Source organism: Pan paniscus, chromosome 17 (assembly GCF_029289425.2).
Source record: "Pan paniscus chromosome 17, NHGRI_mPanPan1-v2.0_pri, whole genome shotgun sequence".
NCBI lineage: Eukaryota > Metazoa > Chordata > Mammalia > Primates > Hominidae > Pan > Pan paniscus.
The window spans coordinates 49,033,946-49,057,100 of NC_073266.2; the positions used below are offsets into that span (position 1 = coordinate 49,033,946).

The window sequence follows — 23,155 nt, forward strand, 5'->3', positions numbered from 1 at the left end:
CAAATTTTAATGAGAGGGTTATTAAATATTGTGAATATGTGATAAACCTAAGGCAAAGCTTTTATTAAAATAAAGCTAAACAATATCTTAAAAGTTCATCTGGCACATCAGTTCTTGTGTTTGTGGAAGAATGTCCTCCATAGTTTACAATTTTTTTGTCTAGAAAAGATCTCAGTGTTCTGTGATCATTTATTTTAAGGCTTAATAGCCTGTTTCAGGACATTCTTCCATGTGCCCTAATTTGCTGTTTGAGCCACTCTCTTGCTGATACACCTCCAGTGGAGACGGAGAATATCTGGTCATTATCTTCTGATAAAACAACACTTCATCCTCCTGAATCTCTCCTCACCACCTCTTGATCAAGCAAAATTATTCCATTCAGTTTGCTCCTACTTTAAAACCACAAATCTTGCTGAACATATGCACCATTTTTTCCCTTGCTTATTTTCTCCTATATACACCATGAGGAGATCATCAAGAAAAATGTGTATCACATCAATTTCTCCCACCAAGTTTCTGTCCTGCTTTCAAATTTTCACCACACCACCAGCTACAGTGTCCCTAAATGACATGGCTTTAGGCTTGGTAACCTTAAGGTGAATCTAGTTATCTGCCACTGAGTAAGCAGAAGCTAGTAAGCCCTCATTCTCCTTCAGTGTTTTTAGTTTCATCTTCCTATTCCTCCTCATTTCCAGTACCTCCAGGAGCAGTTCTCAAACTGGAGGCACTTGGTTAAAAATGCAAGTTCTTGTTCCTTCCCACCAATAGAATCAGAATGTTTGAGGACTGAGTTCAAGAATCTGCATTTTTTTTCTTTTAGAGATGGAGTCTCATTCTATAGCCCAGGCTGGAGTACAGTGGTGTGATCACACCTCACTGCAGCCTCAAAATTCCTGGGCTCAAGTGATCCTTCTGCCACAGTCTTTCAAAGCACTGGGATTACGGGTTTGAACTACCACACCTGTCCAAAAATCAGCATTTTCACCATATGCCTCAAGTAGTTCTGAAACAGGGAGGCCAAGACTCATCTTTGAGGTACATTGGACTATAAATGAAACTCCAGGCCTCTGGGTAGACAAGAAGATCAAGCAGCTGCCTGGTTCTTTAAGCCTGGAAGTTATAGACCAAAGTTGTTCATCAAGCCCTCCATCTGAAATCTGAATGGAAAGTCAATGTCACAGGTAAACACTTCACTTTTAATGACCTGCATAGCATTCTCATGTTCTTCTTTAGATACAAGCTTGCCCCAGAAGGTGTCCAACCTGCGCAGATCTTCTACTTAAACCTGCAGCATTCAGGAATACCTAGGAATTGCTGAAATTACTAGTGGTTTTTTGTTTGTTTGTGTTGCCCAGTCTGGAGCGCAGTGGGCACGATCTTGGCTCACTGCAACCTCTGCCTCCCGGGTTCAAGCAATTCTCCTGCCTCAGCCTCCCGAGTAGCTGGGATTACAAGCCTGCACCACCACGCCCAGCTAATTTTTTGTATTTTTAGTAGAGACGGGGTCTCAACAGGTTGGCCAGCCAAAATTACTAGTTTTGAAAGATCTCAGTTCTAATAAATTTGCCATCAACTAACTGCATTGGTATTTTTCTCATTTAAAAAAGGGGCCTCAAATATTAAGAATCAAATTGATGACAGATGTTTAACAGAAATCTAGTTATTTCTTATTTCCCTCTCTCTCCACTGTTCCAATATGAGAATGGAACATTATCAGTAAGCGGGCAGGGACGGGTAGGGGGAGAAACCATTTAACTAAATATTTAGTGAGATGATAGTTATATAATATTTATATGAGTACAGCTCACTTCTGAATCATCTCCAAAATTCCTTTCATACCTGTAGTTGTGTAATTCTGAACTAGAGACTATATTCTGAGAAGGATTTGCTAAAAGTTGAAATAAAAGCAGCATTATCATATAGTTCCTAAATAAAATAATTTATTTTGAGACAGCTTGCTCCCTCACCCAGGCTAGAGCACAGTGGTGCGATCTCGGCTCACTGCAGCCTTCACATCCCAGGTTCAAGCAAATCTCACGCCTCAGCCTCTGGAGTAGCTGGGATTACAGGCATGTTCCACCATGCCCGGCTAATTTTTGTATTTTTAGTAGGGATGAGGTTTCACCATGTTGGCCAGGCTGGTCTCAAACTCCTGGCCTCAAGTGATCTGCCCACCTCAGCCTCCCAAAGTGCTGGGATTACAGGTATGCACCTTAGATCCCTGAATTAGTTTGTTCCCAGGAACTCTTTTCCATACTGTTACCTACTGAATCATATGTAGTTTATAGTCAGTCTACTAATATCTTTAAGTAGGAAATACTCATGTGATACACCTGTCTCCTGGAAAATGAGAAGAAAACAAACAAAAAATTTTAAATCCATCTGGTATAGATCACTGGAAACAGGAGAAGAATACTTCATTTTTCCTATCCTAAACTGTTCTACTAGTATGCTACCCAGAGCACACCTGAGGGGTGTGCTATATTCTGTACAAACAACTATCTGAGCATCAACCTCCATGCTATCCCACAGCCTCGGTGACTGAGTGTGCTTCTTTTTCTATTAGCATTCAATATACACACTCAGCACCCAAGTGTTAAAAATAATTTATGTGCCCAGGCTATTTTTAAAAGGTGGAATGTATGTAAATTGGGCCGCATTTCATATAGCTACAAATGTGAGGAAAATCAATCAAGAAATATGAAGAGATTCATTTGTTAAGTGAATCTGATCTGGGAAATAGTGTAAGGTAATTATAAAATTAAATGTTTTGCTAAAATTGGTACTGGAATCCATTTAAGCAGCTTCACAACTTGTTCAAGGCAATAAGAAAGCTGACCATTTATTGAATCATTTGTAACAAGACCAAAAAGGCTTTTATTTGCCTTATAGAGTCAATTCAACAAAACTGTGTTTAGTGCTTACCTTACACAAGACAATGTGCTCTGTGTTGGGAATACAGATACAAATAATACACATCTTCAAACACGAAGAGTTCATGGTAGATGAAGTCAGAGGGTCTTTTTCATGAGTTTAACAGCATATGATTTTCCTTCCTACTAGTGGTTTTTTGGGGGGTGGGGGGAGGTTAAAATACAAATATTCCAGAAGTATACTAATGTTTTAAAAGATAAAACTGAAACTGTTTCCAGATCAAGGTTATATCACAATCCTTTAGGAAATAACACTTGATTTATCAGTTGTAGTTTTCACTGGAATTACATAAATGTTATTTCTTACTCAAACGTAGTAACATTAGATGAATATGCACTTGTTAACCAATTTCACAGCTCTGAGGGCAAGTCTGGTTTAAATTATGGCTTTCAATTTTTTTAAAGCAGCAGAGGCAAACCCACCCCCTTACAGTTTTTCAAACAAAACACTGAATAGAATTCTGACATATCAAAAAGACTGAAAGCTTGGGCTGTGCCTTCTGAAGCCAAGAAGAGCCCAAAGTCCAACTTTTCAAGTCCCACAGTGATCTCTGAGCAGCCTCTTTATAATCTTGGATTCTGAGAAACAGAGCTTGAAGACCCCAATGTCAGAACAAACTGAAAATCGGGATATTAATATCCTCCCAGTGAGTTCTCACAATTCAGAAACTGGTGAGGCTATGCTTGCAGGTGTCAGTAATCATTAGGGACAGCTGCAGGAGGCAGGGAACTCACAGCCTCTCTTCCAAACAGAACAGAACAACAAAAAAATCTATTTTCCAAGCCAAACTCAAGTCACGTATTTATTACCAGGAACTCAAAGAGAATGAACCGAGCATCTATTTTGTATCTACACAGGTGCATTTACAGTCTTCACACATAACACTTAAATCACATTTGAATTATAAATAGTAAACATTAAAGACAAAACTTTTGATGTTTTAAATTTATCAAGACTTAAAGACATTTGTCTCTGTATTTTGAATCAAGCACATTCTTTCCTCAAATGCTTAGTAACAATCAAATTGCTTATGAAAAGAATTTACCTCACCTTCCATCTGGGTTTACAGTCTTTTGGCCTCCAATGACCCCCTGGCTCAATATCTAAATCCTTGGAGAAGAGTTGATGAATTTCATCAAAACTGACTTCGCTTACATTGACATTGAGGAATCCTCCTAGAAATTAAAAATGTAAAGAATTGTTTTAATATTTTTTGCCTCAAAGATCTAGTAGAACAAATAATAATCAGCAGGGTGATGGCATATCTTAGTTGCCAGGACAATACAGTTTACTCCTGTTACCACCACAAAATTATGAATAGCGCTCCCTTTCACTTTTAGTTTCAATGATAATACATATGGTCACCCTACTATGTTTGGTAAATCGGCCAAAGAAAATCAAATTCTTTTTAAAAACCTTTTTGCTTTGGGGTAATATATTGAATAATTTAGTATTATTTGGAAAATGTCTGCATGTCATTATAACTTAACACTGCAATTTAACAACTATTCAAATATTTTAATACCATTTTTAATTTTAACATTTTCAACACAGGGGACACAATGGCACAGTACTTAACAATGAAATAAGCAGTCAGATTGGCTGGGAACTGATTCCTAGCTTCTGTCTATTGGGAAAATGATTTAACCTCTCCGTGCCTCAGCCTCCTCCCCTGTAAAAAGGACAGTGATGTCTGCCTCCCAAGGTGGTTGTATCCATTCCAAGAAAGGGCATCTGTGTGAAGGATCACATGCCGTGTCAGGCATTAGGTACAACCAACAAATGTTAGCTACTATTACTGTTACCTACTGACATTTCTTAAGAGAGGGAATTTGCAAACACAATTCAAAGCACTGATTCTGAGCACTTACCATATACTAGGCCCCTTGGCATACAAAACTGAAAAACCACTTCTGAGGTATTCCTGGTCTAACAGGCACTCGTTCTCCAAATTAACAAATATATGACGTTACTGGAGGTGTTCTTACTAGTAGCTTTTCTAATGTATACCATTGAAACAGGAATGAATCTTGAATGGAAAACCACTTCCGTTAACCCCAAAAGAGAACTAAGAATCAGGAAGCCTCTTTATCTCCCCCTGAATTAAAATAGCTGCATGATCACTAACATCCCTTCAAAGCAATGCTATCTTCAATGACTTCACTGTTAGAACAGGATGTAAAAGGCTATTGAAACTACAGATCATCTTTTAGCAGTTTTAATGTCATCCGTTAACTTCCAAATAGGTACAAATTGCTCTGGAGCGCCCTCCAGCCAAATTCTTCTCTCTGACCTCATCTCATAAAATACAAACCAACAAATGTTGAGGTTTCCCATTTCGAGTCTTCTGAGTTTCATGTGGCCACAATTTCACATAAAAACACTCAGTTCCTCTCTAGAGAGTCTCTTTGCTCCTGCTATTCTATATTTTAGGAGTTTTCACAATGGCCTCTCTTCCTGTCCCCACTTCATCCTAACCAGGCAGAGCTGTCAGTAGCCTCCACGCAGGCATGCTAGAGTATTTTACATCGAAATACCTGCTTCCCAGAATAAGTGAGAAAAAGAATTGCAATCTTCTAATGCCTGCCTGTTCTACTGACAACATAAGCAGTCTTTTATAACCAAACACTCAGCCTTCAGCGTGACAAGATACACAAACTAGCTAATCTTAGAAAGGTCACATTCATCTAAAAGAAAGAGAAACCTATGAACTTGCAGAGAAAGAGTAAGTAAAATGTAAGATTGATCAGTAAACATAAGTACAGACTATCATGACTCAGCTGACAAAGAACAGAATCTAACATTGTAATCAAATAAAATTTATACAAATAAATCTGATACATTTAATAGTATGCATGATTGCTAAAATGATAGTAATTAGGCTAAATAATAAGCAGTTCATATAAGTAACTGAAGCTGGTATTCTTTCTGCACTGTTAAACCACATTTTTTGTCTTTTTTCCAGCTTTATTGCTTCAACAGCTGTAATCATCATTATTGTCAGCAGTTTTCTCCAGCATCATTTGCAATTTAATTTCCATCTCCAACGCATATGTGCTGGCAAGAGACAGGCTTTATTTCTTTCCCTCAATAGAGAGGGCTTCCTCTGTCCATCACTAACCCCATGCCTGAGGTATTCTAAGTTCACACTCCTCGGGGTTGTGCGCCTCCCCCACCCCATCCACACCCCTCACAGAGTCCATCAGGAGCTTTCCTATGTGCTTGTTGCCCTTTGCTCCGAAATCCTAGTAATTTGTTCATTGAAGGCTAAAGATTGACCTGGTGGCATGCTACCCATGATAAGAGCAACATCGCTATACTGGGGAGTGTAGGGGACAGGCCTCCCAGGACAGGTATTGCCACCACTGGGAACAGCGAAAGTGTGATCAAAGAGAGAGGAAGAACAAACATTCATCATTGTGGGGAGTGGTATTAGGGAGAAGATCCTGTACATAGGAAGGGAAGGGAAAAGGGCATGTTATAAAAAGAGTGGCCGGGAAGAAGTATGCTGCAGATAAACTAATGATGGTGTGGTTTCCAAACCGTCCTTGGGAAGGACCTCTCTCAGGGATCCTGTGGTTGGAGGAGGGAGGACTCAGGCTCCCCCAACACAGCCACTTTCATCTCTTTCGCGTACTCTTTTGTCCCCTTTAGGTTTCACTCAAGAAAGCCTTCCACTGCTTTAAAAACAAAACAAAAGGCATCGGAAAACCACCTGCTATGAATGAAGCTAGAGAGGGAATGTCCTTCTTGTAAAGAAGGACGCCATCAACTGGGCCAGTCCCCTTTATTTCACTCGCTGAGATTGCAAGGGCAACTGAAGAGATCCACTGAACTCCATGGAGAGCCAATCTTCACTCTCCTCTGTGGTGAATCTGAGATTGGTTGTTGTTGTTCTTAATCCCAGATGTAACAGTATAAATCTGAGATTTTTAACTGGCACAAGTGGTTTCTTTCCCAGTTAGAGATTTAAAGATCAGAAAATAAATATGTTGACTGAAATCCATTTACCCAGCAGTGTAATCACAATCAGCAAATGTAAATAATATAATTTACCAAATACTGAATTTCACTATTTTGAAGGTGGCACTGGGGTTAGAAAGGAAAGAGCAGGAGAACTGAGTGTCTGAAGAGTGGAGGGGCTGCCAAGTACCTAGAGGGTCAAGGTGAAGGACAGGGAACTCAAGTCAGCTGGAAGCTACCTTCCAGTCGTGTGTGCCAAACTGCTTCTGTCATGTGTGAGGGTAACTCAGTTGCACCATTGGTTATGTAGGACATTTACTATAATTTCCTAACGCTGAATTTGCAAGATATGCAGCAATGCTGCCCATCTGGGAAAGCCAGGCATGCATGGGCCCAAACAACAGGCTTATTGTGCTGTGGGTGATAATGTCTCACATGACATGATTTAGGATTTTATTTTTTCTATTAAAATATAATTCTTAAAATAACAAATATTCAAAACCTATGAAATACCTACATTTATATTTTTCTAACATTTCAAGTAAAATTTAAGGCATATAATCTCCAGAGAGTTGTTTGCTCTATAAATCAATAGTTTTAAATAACTATTTCATTTTGCTTGGAGCCTATATCTATTTTTTGGTATCTAAAACCTAATTCTGGATATGTTGGCTTTTGTCTGTTTTACCCTCAGGGTTTTAAATGTTCACAGCTCAAAGAGCTGATGACAGTGTCAGAGAAAGACCTGAATTTCCCCTAGAAATGTCCCTTAGGGTAAATTCCTCTCCAAAGCTAGAAAAGCATTTTTATGATAAGATGGGACATTCCCTCCCACAGCCTCTGTGCTGCCTCCTAAGCACAGCTCTGAGGCTGAACAGTTATGAGTCATCCAGCCATTGGTCACCTCCTGTCCTTTCTGAAGCCAACACTAGACACTGCCTATTTCAAATGCTTTACTTAAGCTTCTCGACTTCTAAAATTTTACAACCTCTGCTTAACAAACGATTTCTTACTCAAGTTTTCTTGAAGCAACCAAACCTGAGCATTCTAAACATAAGACAGAGCATTAGTCACACATCCCCACTGCCAAGGGCAATGCCTGGACACAGAATGAATGAATGAATGAATGAATGAGTAGGAAGATTCCTGTCTCATCCCTGCTTCCACCTACCTGCATTTCTACTCCCTGGCTCCATCAGGTGCTAAAATATTTCTTTAAGACATTTATGCAAAACTGTGCATCCAACAAAGGCCTAATATCCAGAATCTATAAGGAATTTAAACAATTCAACAAGAAAAAACAACCCCATTAAAAAATGAGCAAAAGATACTAACTTCTTAAAAGGAAACATTCAAGTAGCCAACAAACATAAAAAAAATGCTCCAAATCACTAATCATCAGAGAAATGCATATTAAAACCACGATAAGACAGCATCAAATACCAATAGGAAAAGCCACTATTGAAAAGTGAAAAAACAACAGATGCTGGCGAGGCTTGGGAAGAAAAGGAGATGCTTATACACTGTTGGTGAGAATGTAAGTTAGTTCAGCCACTGTGGAAAGCAGTTTGGAGATTTCTCAAAAAACATAAAACAGAACTACCATTTGATCCAGCAATCCTATTACTGTGTAAATATCCAAAAGAAAATAAATCATTCTACCAAAAAGGCACATGCACTATTATGTTCATTGCCGCAATATTCACAATAGTGAATTCACAGTGACACCCAGCTCTGTGTCCAGACCCTGAATCACAGTCACCTAGAAATGACTGGCTTTCAACTCTGACACTGCACCCTCTCATTAAAGCCTCTTTCTCCTTCACCTTCTCCCACTCCCCTCCCACGAAGTCCCTCTTCAATTCCATGAAGACTTGAAGTCCTCTCTGCTATATCCACACTGGCCTCCGAATAAAGTGGTTTGCTAATTTTGATGTGTGCCTAAGAATTACCAGCTGTGCTTGTTTAAAATGCAGCTGACTGGCCACATTGTCAAAGTTTCTGTGTCAGTTGAAGCTCATGGGTCACGTTTATGGCCACTGGCTTTAACTGAACACATTTCAACGGCTTGAACTACCCACCACTGAGTCCTGCCTTTCAAAGGAAAAAGCTCGAACCCACTCTCCAAACCCCTCTAGCAGGTAGGAGTGGTCATATGACCAAATGCACCCAAAGTGGTGGCAAAAGCTTCTAGCTTTACAGGAACCAAGAAGTGGCACTTCTGGTCTCCAGACCTGAGCAGTGCTGGTAGGAGGTTTAAGCCCTGACAAGTGGCAGCAGGAGATGCTTCAAAGCGGTCTGAGCCTTGTTCTGGCTGCTCAATTTCTCAACCTAATTCTCTAGCCACCCAGGTTGTCTCTGGGCTCTCTAATATATTTTCATGAATTCTTTTTTCTCTTAAATCAGATAAAGTATATTCTGTGGTTTGCAACCAAGAACCCTGACTTTTGCAGTCTAGGGTTTAGCTCAGAGGCTGCATTTTTAACAGGTATCCCAGCTGCATTTTTTTTTGAGACGGAGTCTTGCTCTGTCACCCAGGCTGGAATGCAGTAGCACCATCTCGGCTCACTACAAGCTCTGCCTCCCGGGTTCACGCCATTCTCCTGCCTCAGCCCCGAGTAGCTGGGACTACAGGCGCCTGCCACCATACCCGGCTAATTTTTTGTATTTTTAGTAGAGACGGGGTTTCACTGTGTTAAGACAGGATGGTCTCAATCTCCTGAGCTTGTGATCCACCCACCTCGGCCTCCCAAAGTGCTGGGATTACAGGCGTGAGCCACCGCGCCCAGCCCCCCAGCTGCCTTTTTAACAAGTGTAGGTCATCTGAATCACACTTAAGAGAAATGCAGCTCTATGACCTTCACCCGATCACAGCACCTACACACTGACAAACACCTTATCTACCACCCCCTCAACCTGCCACACCTGAGCTACAGGTCCCATCCTTGCAGCGACAATTATCCGTGCTCCAATTCTTTACCTAATAAACAGCACTAAAGAAAGCACGTAAGCATATAGATTAATCCCATCATTTGGGTGGCAATACCTAACATATTGCCTCAAGCATAGTAAGTTTTCAGCAAAAACAAGTGTCACTTTTTTTTGTATTGTGACTCCACCAGGGTGGGGTGGGGGGCTCTCTAGGATAATCTGTTAGTCACCTTTTAATTTATGATTAGTTGACTTCACTTTTCATTCCCTATGACAACTTTTTAAATACTTACTCCTCCCTTTCAAGCTGCTCAATCCTTCCTGGCCATCCCCTCAGGGACACACGGCCTCCTGCTTTACTAGGAAAACAGACACAGCAGGCACGAGCACCCTACCTCTCCACCTCATCTCCAAATAAACCGCGGGCTTCCTCAGGGGAGGAGGCATTCCTGAGGCTTTCCATGCTCACTCTTCAACCTGAGGCATTGTCTCCATTCACTTTCTAACCTGGCTCTATGGAGACCTCCCTTGTGCTTCTCCCTCATCTTTCCCAGTTCTCTTCTCTTCATCTTTTTCTTTTTTTGAGATGGAGTCTCCCTCTGTTTCCCAGGCTGAAGTGCAGTGGCGTGATCTCAGCTCACTGCCAGCTCCACCTCCTGGGTTCACGCCATTCTCCTGCCTCAGCCTCCCCAGTAGCTGGGACTACAGGCGCCCGCCACCACGCCCAGCTAATTTTTTGTATTTTTGGTAGAGACGGGGTTTCACTGTGTTAGCCAGGATGGTCTCGATCTCCTGACCTCGTTATCTGCCCGCCTCGGCCTCTCAAAGTGCTGGGATTACAGGCGTGAGCCACGGCGCCCGGCCTCTTCTCTCCATCCTTTCTTTCCATGATGCCTGCAACATGCTCAAGTCCATCTCTTCCTAAAGAGCTCTTCCCTTACCTCCACCTCCTCCAGATCCTTTACCCCAATCTCCTTCCCTTTGCCGCCAAACTTCTCTCATTTCGCCTACAGTCTACATACACATCTGACTCACTTCTCAAGAGTCTACTTTGCTTCTTTCCCAATCATTTTACTGAAATCGTGCTTGCTGTGTTCTCCATTCGTTTTCTGCACCAAATTCAGTGGCCCTTTCACAGTTCCTCACTCTCCCTGCTGTCTGGAGGTGTGTGACAAGACACAGCAGTCTCTCTCTGGGATGTGTTCCTCCCTGGCCCCCCAGACACCACCCTCTGGCTTCTCTAGGTTCCTGTCTCCCCTTCTTCTGTTAACCGCCACTCACCTCCCAAGTACGGATTTTTCTCAGGGACCCACTCTCGGCCTTCTTCCCATCTCACTTCCTCTAATGTTCAGTCCAGATCTCTTACGAAAGGCAGACCCCAAGTTAACCCTCTTGAACTTCAAACAAAACAGCCCAAACGGAACCCACTAACTTCCCCATCCTCCAAATGCGACGGTTACTCTGTATCACACTTCAGTTCATGGTCACCAAGTCAGAAACCTGGAAATTAACCCTCACCCCTCAACTGGTCGCCACATCTGGCCAATGGCACCCTGTAGGTTCTTTTTTGTGCCTTCTCCTCTCTCCAACGCCACAGCCTTGGCACTTGCCCTTGTTGTTGCCCGTCGGCTTCCTGCAGCAAGCTCCTCATTTGGTCTCCTGCTGATCCCAGTATTTCTCCATTCTCACCCATTGTTCAGCTTCTCATCTGAATAATCTTCCTAAAATACAATCCTAGTCCATCATTCACCTGCCTAAAGCCTTCGATGGTTCTCCATTTCCCTAAAGCAGTGGTGGTTTTTGTTTATTTTTGCTTTACTTTTTTTTTTTTTTTTTTTTGCCCCTAGACCCTTTGAAAATCATGCACTGTCACCTGAGAGAAATGCATACAGGCTCATAAATCAACTGTCTGCATGTAAGCTCACAGGCTCTTCTCCCTCTGAAGCTCACCTCATGGATGCCTAGGAATGATGGAACCCACGAGGCCCTCAGATTCCTCAGTCCTTTACACAAGACCCTTGTAGCCAGCTTCATTTCCCATACACGCCACTTAACACACCCTCTCTGGGCAGAGCCGACCACTCTCCAGTCCGGGAATACACAGAGCCTCCCTTGTGGTGATGCTGTTCTCTCCCAGCTATCTTGCAAGACCCAGTTCTGATGACACCTCTCTCTGACATCGTCCTTTCCCTTCCAGAATAAACTGCTGTCTCCCTTTTGTCACATTCATAACCTTTTTTCTTTTCTTTTTCTTTTTTTTTTTTTTTTTTTTGAGACAAAGTCTCGCTCTGTTGCCTGGGCTGGAGTGCAGTGGTGCGATCTCGGCTCACTGCAACCTCCGCCTCCAAGGTTCAAGCGATACTCCACCTCAGCCTCCCAAGTAGCTGGGACTACAGGCACGCACCACTGCACTTGGCTAATTTTTGTGTGTGTGTTTTTGGTAGAGACAGGTTTCACCATGTTGGCCAGGCTGGTCTTGAACTCCTGACCTCAAGTAACCCACCTGCCTCAGCCTCCCAAACTGCTAGGAAACAGGCATGAGCCACCACGCCCGGCCTCATAACCTTTTCATAGCATGCCTTTCTCCAAGTGTGTTACCTGCTCCGAGCTGCCACACACATGACCATGTTCAGTCTTGTCTCTCCCGTGCCTGCTTCTATGAACAACACAGGGACCGCTGCACAGCGGCTGTTCATCAATGACTTGTTGACTCTAAAATGGCTCCCATCTCTTTTTTTTTTTTTACAATAAACATATGCATGACAGTTTGTTACATTAGCATTATTTGAGCTTTGCTGACGTTTGTTTGCTTATCTTTTCCTTCTTTGCTGATTTTCATTTGAATTATTTAAATCCATCTCAAGAAGTCCTTGGAGCTTTTGTTATATTCATAAGGTTAGCAACTATAGAAACTATCAGGGTTAAACCATAAAGGGAACTATTCCACAAATAGTAAGAACAGAATATATAAAGGTCACTGCAAACGTATTCTATTTGAATAAGAATTAAAAGATAGGAAAACTAAAGGTAAGTCTATTTTCAGTCTAATGCAGAGTATGCAATTGACATTTTCCATTTCTACCTCACCCATAAAAATTAAAATCAAAACATCCACACTAAGCACTTATTAATTTTTAGCCTTAGACAAGGTGAAACTTCTATTTTACTTTGTTAGCACAAAGAATCTTACATAAATGCAATAAAGCTGAATGTGGATTTGCCCTTTGGAAAATCTATAAATACTAACAAACAAGAAAGAAGTATTCACTCATACTCTTCATATAAAATATACACATTAAAATAGGCTTTATAGTGTAATTGGCCACTATTGAATATGAAACACTGCTGAAATGTATGAAACACATTTTATCTGTATTCTAGTTTGAAAAATTCACTTTATCTTTACAGAAATCCAGTGCCAGTGTTTCCATTGCTATACTAAGTAAAAATCAAAGAAGTTTACAACAGAATAATCAAATACACCAGTGTTAAGCCTTAACTTCACTTTTAGTGACTATAAGTAAATATTACTTGTACTTGAATGGTTTTCATCTAAGTAGATCTAATTCTTACACAAATCCCTTCTAATTATTATTTGGGAAAGAATCATATTCAATTATTTTGTGTAACTATTATAAGATTTTATACTTATGTATTTTATTGCATTGTTCTCTATTATCAATGAAAACTATCTTTTTAAGTAAAAAAATGTAAGGATACATAGCTAATAATAAAACTTCTAAACTCCACACATTTCTCCTAGGTGTCTCATTTCCTTGACCATTGTAAAGTCTGGCTCTATTATTCAAAGAAGGAGGGAGAAGGAAAGGGAGAATCAAATTAATACCTATCAAACTTTAAGCACTGTGTGCTTCATTCTATCCTTACCACACTCTGCAGATGGTATTGGAATCCCAGGTTTTACAGGTAGGTAAACTAAGCCTCCACTTTGCGGAGGTCACAGGACAAGTGAAGTGCTCTGTCGGGCAGCTCGTGCAAGGCTCTCTTGGCAGAAGCCTCGTTATGTTGGCTGTACCCATGGCTCCTTTCTAAAGCCTTATCTGTATGTGGCTGTATTTTCTACCAAATCACCTTGCCACCATGGCCACCACGGCCACCACTAATTGGGCACAAAATTGGGACAGGACCCAAAGTTGGCAGCCCATGAGAGGGACTGCTGTGAAAAGATGGCTGGCCACACCAGTGTGATCCTCTCTTATAAAAGAATGCAAGGATCCCAGGGAAGCAGAGAGAAGGGGCAGTAGTGCTGAGACCCCTCCCCACCCCCAGTGAAAAGGCAGTGCACAGCAGCCACGCACGACGCAATCTCTCAGGCACCACAACAGAGATGGTACAATGGGCTGTGGGGCGGGAGGAGAGGAGTACCAGAATGAGGAAGTGGCAGACAGATGCTTTGAAATAGAGTTTAATTAGTACTCATAAAGCACTAATTAAAGAAAATGGCAACTAAACCAAGAACAGAAAGATTTCCTGAAACTATAAACCTTGAATATGAAAATTATGAAGATGAAATTATTGTAATCAATATTTCAACAGAACATTACCCAGTGGTTTCAGTATTACACAGACAAAAGTATTCATTTTTAGGAAAACAAGGCTGCAATAACAAAGTAATGACAACCACAAAAATCACTGAGTTCCATTCTTTATTATGGTACAGCAAAGAGACAGCAAGATTAGAATCACCTGAGAATTTTTTTTTTTTCTTAAATACCAGGGACCAGGCCCACTACTCTAGATCAGTGGGTCTCAATACGTGGCCCAAGGCTCAGCGGCAATAGCATCACCTTCCGGGATTTGTTAGAAATGCAGATTCTCAGGCCCGCTCCAGACCTGCTGAGTCTGAAACTCTTGAGAGCTGGACCAGCAATGGGGCTTGACAAGATGATCTGGGTGATTCTGATGTACCCCCAAGACTGAAAGCCATGGCCTTAGATGATACTAGAAGGTCAATCTTTCTATTATTGATATATAATATCTATCAACAATAAACTAAAACAAATCCTACAAATATGATAGGCAAAGGCTAATTTCCTCAATTAAAAAAGCTCGTGTCAAGAATAAAAAACACAGATACAAAATACCTCAGAATATGGATAAATAAGCAATTCAAAAAGATGTTTATTTAAATCTTTATATCAAATCCAAGATACAAACCTATATGTACAAAGTATGCTTAAAAATCATGGGGCAGGGGTAGAAGATACACACAAAAAAAAGCTAAAATAATAGCCGTGTGGCTTCTGAGTGTTGACAGTACAGTATAGTGTTTTTTTTTAAATAATGATAATGTATTATCTTCATAATTTAAAAAATATATATTTAAAGTACAGTAGCTTTATCACTACCACATATTACACACAAAGGTTAAAAACAAAATAGTAAAATCATTAGAAGGAAATAAAGGTATTTATCTGTATGGCCTCTGGGTAAGAAAAGGTTTAAGACCAAAAAAAAGCAAAACACCTAAGTAAAGTTATTAAAAAATTTGAAAAGGTCATAATTTTAAACTTCCATAAAATAAAAGACAAAATAAAACAAGAAGCCTGGGAATGTGAAAAGATACTTACAAAACACATAGCAGACAACAGGCCACTGCCAGAATATAAAGAATTTCTACAGATCAATACCAACACACAATAACCAACCAGGAACTGATAAAGCCCATGATGCAGCCAGTCACAGGAGAGAAAATTTAAAAACACAAACATCGGAAAACTTACTCAAACCCACCAGGAATGAGGGAAGTGAAAATTGAAACAACGAGAAACCATTTGTTAATCTTTCAGATTAGCAAGAATTTAAAAGTCCATCAATATCAAAGTGGTACATTCATGCTTTGCTGTTAGGGATATAAATTGATATAGCTGCTTTTGAGAGCAATTGACAAAATCTGGAAAACTTGAGCCAACCTACCCAGCAATTCCACCACTAGCCATCAACCCTCAAGTACACATGCATATACGCACAGGAAAACTCACACTCTGTTGTTCTTTATACATATATATATATATATATATATATATATATATATATATATTGCTATTTTGTGATAGCAAAAATGTTGAAACCACCTAAATGTTCATCAGTGGGGAAACAGGTAAATGAGATGTGATACATTTATACAAAGACGTACCACACAGTAATAGTAAAGGGAAAAAAATTAGATCTATATGTAACAACATGGGTAGTTCTCAAAAAAGTATGTAAAAAAGCAAGTTACAAGAATGAAATGTACTTTATAGACCAATTTACATAATTTCTCCTTTGAAACAATATCTATTTTCTATACAGACATCTATCTATGTAAAAAACAATTTTCATAACTGGAAAGAATACTCAGCAAACTCTCAGTAGAGGTGAGGTTACTTCTGAGGAAGGAATGGGGAGCCAGCACTGGGGATGGTGGTCAAAAAGGACTGGCTTAATCAGGAACATTATAACATATTCAAAAGGAGACTACACATTAATTGCTCTCTTAAGCACTGTTTTAAAAGAACTTGGACATAGGTAAGCCGAAGTATTAGTTTTTAAAACTGGTTGGGAACAATATGGGTATTTGTCATTTTCCCCCTTTGTATTTTTCTTCAGCTTTTCAATCATCCCCCTTCAAAAAGCACTTTGCCAAAAAATAAATAAATAAATAAAAGTTCAAATAACATGCTGCATAATATAAACATTTGCACCCAGGTGCACATGACCTGCTCCTGCTGCACTCAAATCATGTGGTTTTTATGACTGTATTGTAACACAAGTAAACAGTTAAGTCAAAATTAGATGACGACTTACGCATATAAGGCAGCTTTTCTGGACAGGGGAGGTATGGTGAGTATGTGAAGTTTTCCGGGAGATACGTTGTTGTTTGAACAAGATAATCACTTGAATTATTGCCTTCGGGATAATCTTGGAAAGAGAGAAAAGAGTTACAAAAAAAAAAAAAAGGCCTTTTGCTTTCTCCCTGGAATGAAATACGTCACTATCACTGGGAGAAAACTACAATATACAATCTACAGAAGTACTTAAAATCAATTATCTTTAAGGAACTAGAGAACAGCAAACTGCTGTGGGGAACAGACCTCTCAGCATGATTTCCCAAGAGACATCTAGAGAGCGGCACACCCTTATCCTTGCACACAGACGTAGCAGTCCCATTTGCAACCATGTGAGAACACCTGCTCCCGTCCCTCCCCTGGCTGAGCCCGATCTAAAGGGAGTGTGAAAGTACACCAGGGAATCCCCTCCACTATGGCACAGCCAGGGGTGTTCCAAACCGCTGCGTGCTGCTACTAGCATCCACAGAGCAGAGGGGTGGGAGTAATGTTTTCTTACCACCTCACACTGTAGAAACTGAGATTTACCCACTCAACTTACTTTTGTAATACAGCTCATTCTAAACCTTTAAGTTAGTCATTCCCAGCTTGTGGGCTGCAGCCCCGGGGGAGCCCTGGAGCTATTATTACATTAGGTCCATTATCTTTAGAGTCAGCAAATTAAACTGCATACAGGGCACCAAAGTCAAATGCCTGAGTTCAAATCCTTGCTCTAACACACTGTAGCTGTGTGATACAGGGCAGGACACGATGTAGCTTGCCATCTATGCCTACTTCATACTGTCATTTTTAAACTTCAATAAGACAAAATGTGTAAGGTGCTGAGAACAATCCCTGGCCCATAGAAATAGCTAATAACTGTAGCTATGAGCGATTAGAGATGAGCACCTGACCCATGAGACAGTCACAGGCTCAGGATTTTTGAATGTGGAACCAGAGAGATCACATTTCAGTCCCTTTCTGGAGCAAAGTTCTGAGACGCAAATCTAGACACACAGGTTTCCTGCTATGTAGGGAAGCTGGCCTAAGAGAATGACATCAACATGCAATGAGTGAAATGAGAGATGGAAACAGCTCATTAAACTACCGTCTGTCTCCTGGATCACAAACGATGTACTACAGAAAGTGAAACTCTAGCAGACACTTTAGGAAAATGTGAAGATATTCTTTGAATCTTGAGTAATCTGCTCCAATGAGAGACAATGTAGAAGCTAAACCCTCTGACCATAGGGAAATGACAGAATCCTGCGAATTAGATAGGAAGTATGTGAGAGGAGCCAAAGAAAACTAAGCACCTCCCTTGCACACCTTTACCTAACATGAATATTCAGTCATTGTCACAATGGAGTTGGTGGGGATGCTGCCTAGGAGTCAGGACAGTACTTCAGGGCAGAGACTCACGCCACCTGCAAGGCTGCTGAATGAAAGAGGCCCTGCCACGGCTGCTAAGCAGAGGGTGTTGGGACGGGCAAAGGTTCCAGGCTGGGTATCAAGGAGGAAACAGAAGCCACAAGAGAAGGTCCAATTCCAAAGAAGTGCACGGAAACCCCAGTTACAAATTTCACAGGGCATCAGTAAGGTGTTAAGGTAAATGCATTCCCAGAAAACCCCAACATAGTAGAGACCAATGATGGTACAACTGCTAAGGCCTATCCTACCAGAAGTGGGAAAGCCCCAATGAGACAATCCTCCCCACTCTCCCTGGGCGAGTGCTGGAAAGCGTCTGACAAGGAAAATCTTCCAAATAACAAGGGGAGGAGAAATTCAGTGAACATTAATTGTTTTGTATGCCCAGTGACACCCCAAGACCACAGACAGTACACTGGTAGCCCACGCTCAATGTATTACCCATGTGTCTAAAAGATTTAAAGATACCAAGCAAAAGCAAGTGCAAGGAAGTCCAATAAAGTTCTGATTCTTTTCCTTTTTTTTTTTTTTTTTTTGAGACAGGATCTTGCTGTGTCACATAGGCTGGAGTGCAGTGGCATGATAATAGCTCACTGCAGCATTGACTTCCTGGGCTCAAGTGATCCTCCTAGCTCAGCCTCCCAACTATTAATAGCTGGAACTACAATCATGCACCACCACACCCAGCTAATTTTGTATTTTTTGTAGAGACAGGGTCTTGCCAGGCTGGTCTCCAACTCCTCAGCTCAAGCAATCCTCCCACCTCAACCTCCCAAAGTGTTGGGATTACAGGCGTGAGCCACCATGCCTGGCCTGATTCTTTACTTAAGATGTTTTAAATATATATATCTACATATATACCAAAATTCTTGTTTTTTTGTTTTTGTTTTTGTTTTTAAAAAAAGGGCTTCTCTCTCTATGAGGACTCCTACTTTGCTAGTGGTAGCAGCAAGTGCAATAAGCATGAATTGGGTTTCTGTCACTCCCACCAAAACTGCTTAAGATTACTATTGTTATGAGTTTTGTGACAGTGTCTAGTCAAGTTCATTGATTTATACCTTAGAGTTACTTATTTATCTTCAATATTCCTGGAAAGGAAGATAAGGCATTCTTATTTGAGGGAGACAGTAACAGTAAGAAAAGAAAAAAAAAAAAAGAATTCTTAAAAATAAGTTTGCCAAAATTTAAAAAATCAAATCAAAGCATTGTAGTAAAAAGTCAGAGCAATCTCCCAGAAAGATAGAAAGGAAAGAAAAAGAATTGAAAAACGAGAGAGAAATAATACATAATAGGAGTTCCAAAAAGAAAGGAAAATAACAGGAAGACAAATTATCAAAGAAATAATATAAAAATATTTTGGAGAAATGAAGGGTAAGATATTCCATACTGATAGTACTGCTCCCAGCAAGAGAAGAAAAACAAAGCTCCAAGATGCTCTTTGTAAAATTTAAAAATACAAAAAGATCCCAAAAGTCTCCAGAAAAAACTGGTCCATGAACAGTAACTGCCATCAGGATGGTCAACAGACTTCTCAAAAGCAGCACTGGAAGAGAGAAGACAATGGCATGGGAATTTTGGAAACCCCCCCTTAGCGTGGTCAACTCATGTGCCTAAGGGAAAATCAGCGATAGATTAAGAAGGCTCTGCAAATTGGGGGGAAAAAGAGTTAACAAGTAACATCAACAAAAATAAACAGATCTACAAAACCAACAATTACAACTAGACTCAGGAAAACAAACCATTATCTACATTCTCTTAACAACATCAACAATACCCATTTGAATTTAAATTGTGACATAATTATATTGGGGGTAAGGATAGGAAAAATTGGGGTGAGACTATAATACTAAATGTCTTTCTTCCATAACAGTAGTTTAAATTGATAAATCAAGAGACAGCAGGATAGAAACATAAAGATAAATACAGAATAAATGGTTAGTTCTCTGAGGATTGGGACTCAGGGAGGAGTGAGCTAGGAGACTGTTATTACATTATACCCTTTTCTACTTTTAAAATGTAAAAAGTTCTACTTAAAATAAAAATGCAAGAATATGAATAAATGAGCAGTTAAAACAATAAATATTGAACGGCAAGTTCTTCATTAATTAGCTAGTGTGCGCTCTCGCTCTCTCTCACACACACACACACAGAGCTCATATTATAGCTCTTGTTGCACATACCACCAGAAAAAAAGATGGGCTAGCTATATAGAGATGATAATTTTTCTGAATCTCTTCAATTTTTATTAAGGACATACTATACACTACACATTCACAGGAATGAGACAATAAATAAGGTTGTCCTTGGATGTACAACCATGATATAACAATATTTTAAAATACAAAAGAAAAAAAAGTAAGTTTGTCCCTGGGGGTCATCTGCCTTGAGATGTTACAAGGCTCATTTTCTTATAATCCTGAGGCAGAAAAATATCTACATTTTCATTCAATCCTTTTGTTAATGTCATGCATTAACTTTAAATAAGAGTATTTCCTTACTCTGCATAATTTATTAATTTTATCATTAATGCTTGGGCTCCTTCTCTTAGCCACATGCTATGATTCTCTGAACCCACATCCAACTCACAGAAGTGCTCGGCTCTCTAGACATTTCTGCAAAACAAACTATTAACTCCTTCTGGGGAGTCAGATGGCAACAGGAGGGCCAGAGAGAATTGTTCTACTTTTTATTTTAGTGCTAGAATGACTGAATCACAAAAGTAAACATTCCATCACTTTTATCAGTTTTTAAAGAACCACATTTAAGTGCCTTCAAGTTACGCAATATCATTATATTCACTTCATTGAATACAAAGTTTTAGAGCTAAACATGTGCTATTCTTGGCCACCTCCTAAGGAGCTCAACTCACTGCCAGACTTAGAGAAACACCTCCACACTCCTTCAGTACTCTGTCCAGTGGTATTTGTGTCTTCCCAATGTATTATGTGTATATAGTCTATCCGCCACCCCGGCCATTATTCTGAATATCTCTTTTAATTGAAATCAAATTATCTTTGATTTCTAGCACCTAATAAAAGTACCTACAACATAGTAGGAACATACTATAAATAAACACCTCACAAATGATAATACAGCCAATAATGATTTAAGCTTTTGGAGATTTTACTGTAATAAACCCACAAAATTGGCTGGGCGTAGTGGCTCATGCCTGTAATCCCAGCACTTTGGGAGGCCAAAAGGGTGGATCACAAGGTCAGGAGATCAAGACCATCCTGGCTAACACGGTGAAACCCCGTCTCTACTAAAAATACAAAAAATTAGCCAGGCATGGTGACGGGCGCCTGTAGTCCCACCTACTTGGGAGGCGGAGGCAGGAGAATGGCCTGAACCCAGGAGGCGGAGCTTGCAGTGAGCTGAGATCATGCCACTGCACTCCAGCCTGGGCGACAGAGCGAGACTCTGTCTCAAAAAAAAAAAAAAAAAAAAAAAAACCCACAAAATCATTATTCCCACAAAAGTTGTTAGGTGAGCAATGTCCATCATGTATAACCACTGCTTTCAAAGTCAGGAAGCATTTTAAAAGGTTATGCATGACAGATGCATTTGGGAACCACCACAACTGCTATAAAAGGTAGACATTATTTCATCTAATGAATGGATAAAAATAAAATGAGCTCTGGGCCCCCTGCTTTCTTCCTCCCTTCCAGAAACACAACCAAAGAAAAAGCAAACAAAGAATGAAAACTGCCAGATGGATCCCCTACTAATTCTCACGGGACCTTATCACTTAAAGGAAAAGGAGAACAGCACCAAAGAAAACCTTTTAATGGCTTTATTTTCCTGCGAAACAGCAGCTTAAAACAGGTGTTAGAAACCGATGAGAGTCCTAGTCTGTTTCCCACTAACCTGTCTTGTCAGTCTGGCAGTGTCTGGGGGCCTCAATTCATGTACCCATCAAATGAGGAGGCATGCTGGGTTATTTCCAACAAACCTATCCACTCTAACATTGCATGGCCCTTATCTGCTTCAGTAATTAGATGAATTCACTGAATACATCTTGTTTTCATAATTTGACTGGCTCTGTGGGCTACATGGCACCATCTGATTATGAGAGTACATAATTTCTTTACAAAAATAGTATACATCTATTTATATTTGATGCCACAGAAAGTCAGGTACAGGATTAAAAATCCCTTTTGGAAATCAAATGTGCTTATAACTCACAATCTATTTATCATTTAGTGTTAAATTGTAAATGAGCCACTGCATATTAATCAATTCTCCTCTAGAGCTCAGTTAGCTTTTTGTACACCTCATAGGCCATTATCTTCTTTTTTGGATATTATATCTATAGAAGTCTATGTAGAAATAACCAGTTGCATTATAAATAACTATTCATGTTTCCATCTCTCCCAGAGGCCTAGAGATCCTCATATTAAAGAAGACTGTTTTTCTTAATATTGTGTCTCCAATATCTGATTAAATATACTAACTATAATAATTATTTGTAAATGTTGGCTAAATGAACATGACGGAGCCTCATTGCTGACTCAAACTCCATTCTTCCCTTTCCCCGTAGGTAACAGAATGCCAGTTTCACTAGAGTTCCAGCATACTCTGGTCAAGACTATATTTCCCAGTGTTATCGCATGTGGCCATGCAATTAAGTTCTAGCCAATTAAATGTACGAAGAAACACTGTGTGGGACCTCTGGGAAGGCTCCAGAAAAGAGATACCTTATTTGTTCTTCTTTGTTCTCGCTTTCCTCCTTCCTACTGACCCAAGTTCAAACACCAAGATGGCACCCAAGCAGCCATCTTAGACTATGAGTTAACCATGGAGCCACATGACAGATGGCAGAAAATGAAAAGGGTGTGATGACTTACTTTAAGGAGCCTCCATAACAGCCACAGATATCCAACTTGCAGAGTTCTTTCACATGAGAACAGAAAGCCTCATGTGTTTAAACCACCACAGGCAGGTCTCTGTTACATCCAAACCTAATCCCTAATGTATACAATGACTGTTTCCTGAGAACAGTTTTACCATTAGTAAAGGAACCCTGTGAAAAGTTTTCAAAGTTTCATAAAAGTAAGCAAACTTTAATC

General features: G+C 40.1%; 1 protein-coding gene across 3 annotated transcripts in view; it reads right to left on the reverse strand.

Moving 5' to 3' along the window:
- Positions 1-23,155, reverse strand: part of B4GALT6 (beta-1,4-galactosyltransferase 6) — a 66,186-nt gene that overhangs the window by 19,173 nt on the left and 23,858 nt on the right. For 2 of the 3 annotated variants that reach the window (XM_034943932.2, XM_003830254.7), the window contains exons 3-4: positions 16,639-16,752; positions 3,985-4,109 (exon numbers count right to left, since the gene is read on the reverse strand). In XM_034943932.2, the coding sequence (XP_034799823.1) occupies positions 3,985-4,109; positions 16,639-16,752 (239 nt within the window). The remainder of the gene's footprint in view (positions 1-3,984; positions 4,110-16,638; positions 16,753-23,155) is intronic. The other variant, XM_008955719.5, reaches the window with a different exon arrangement.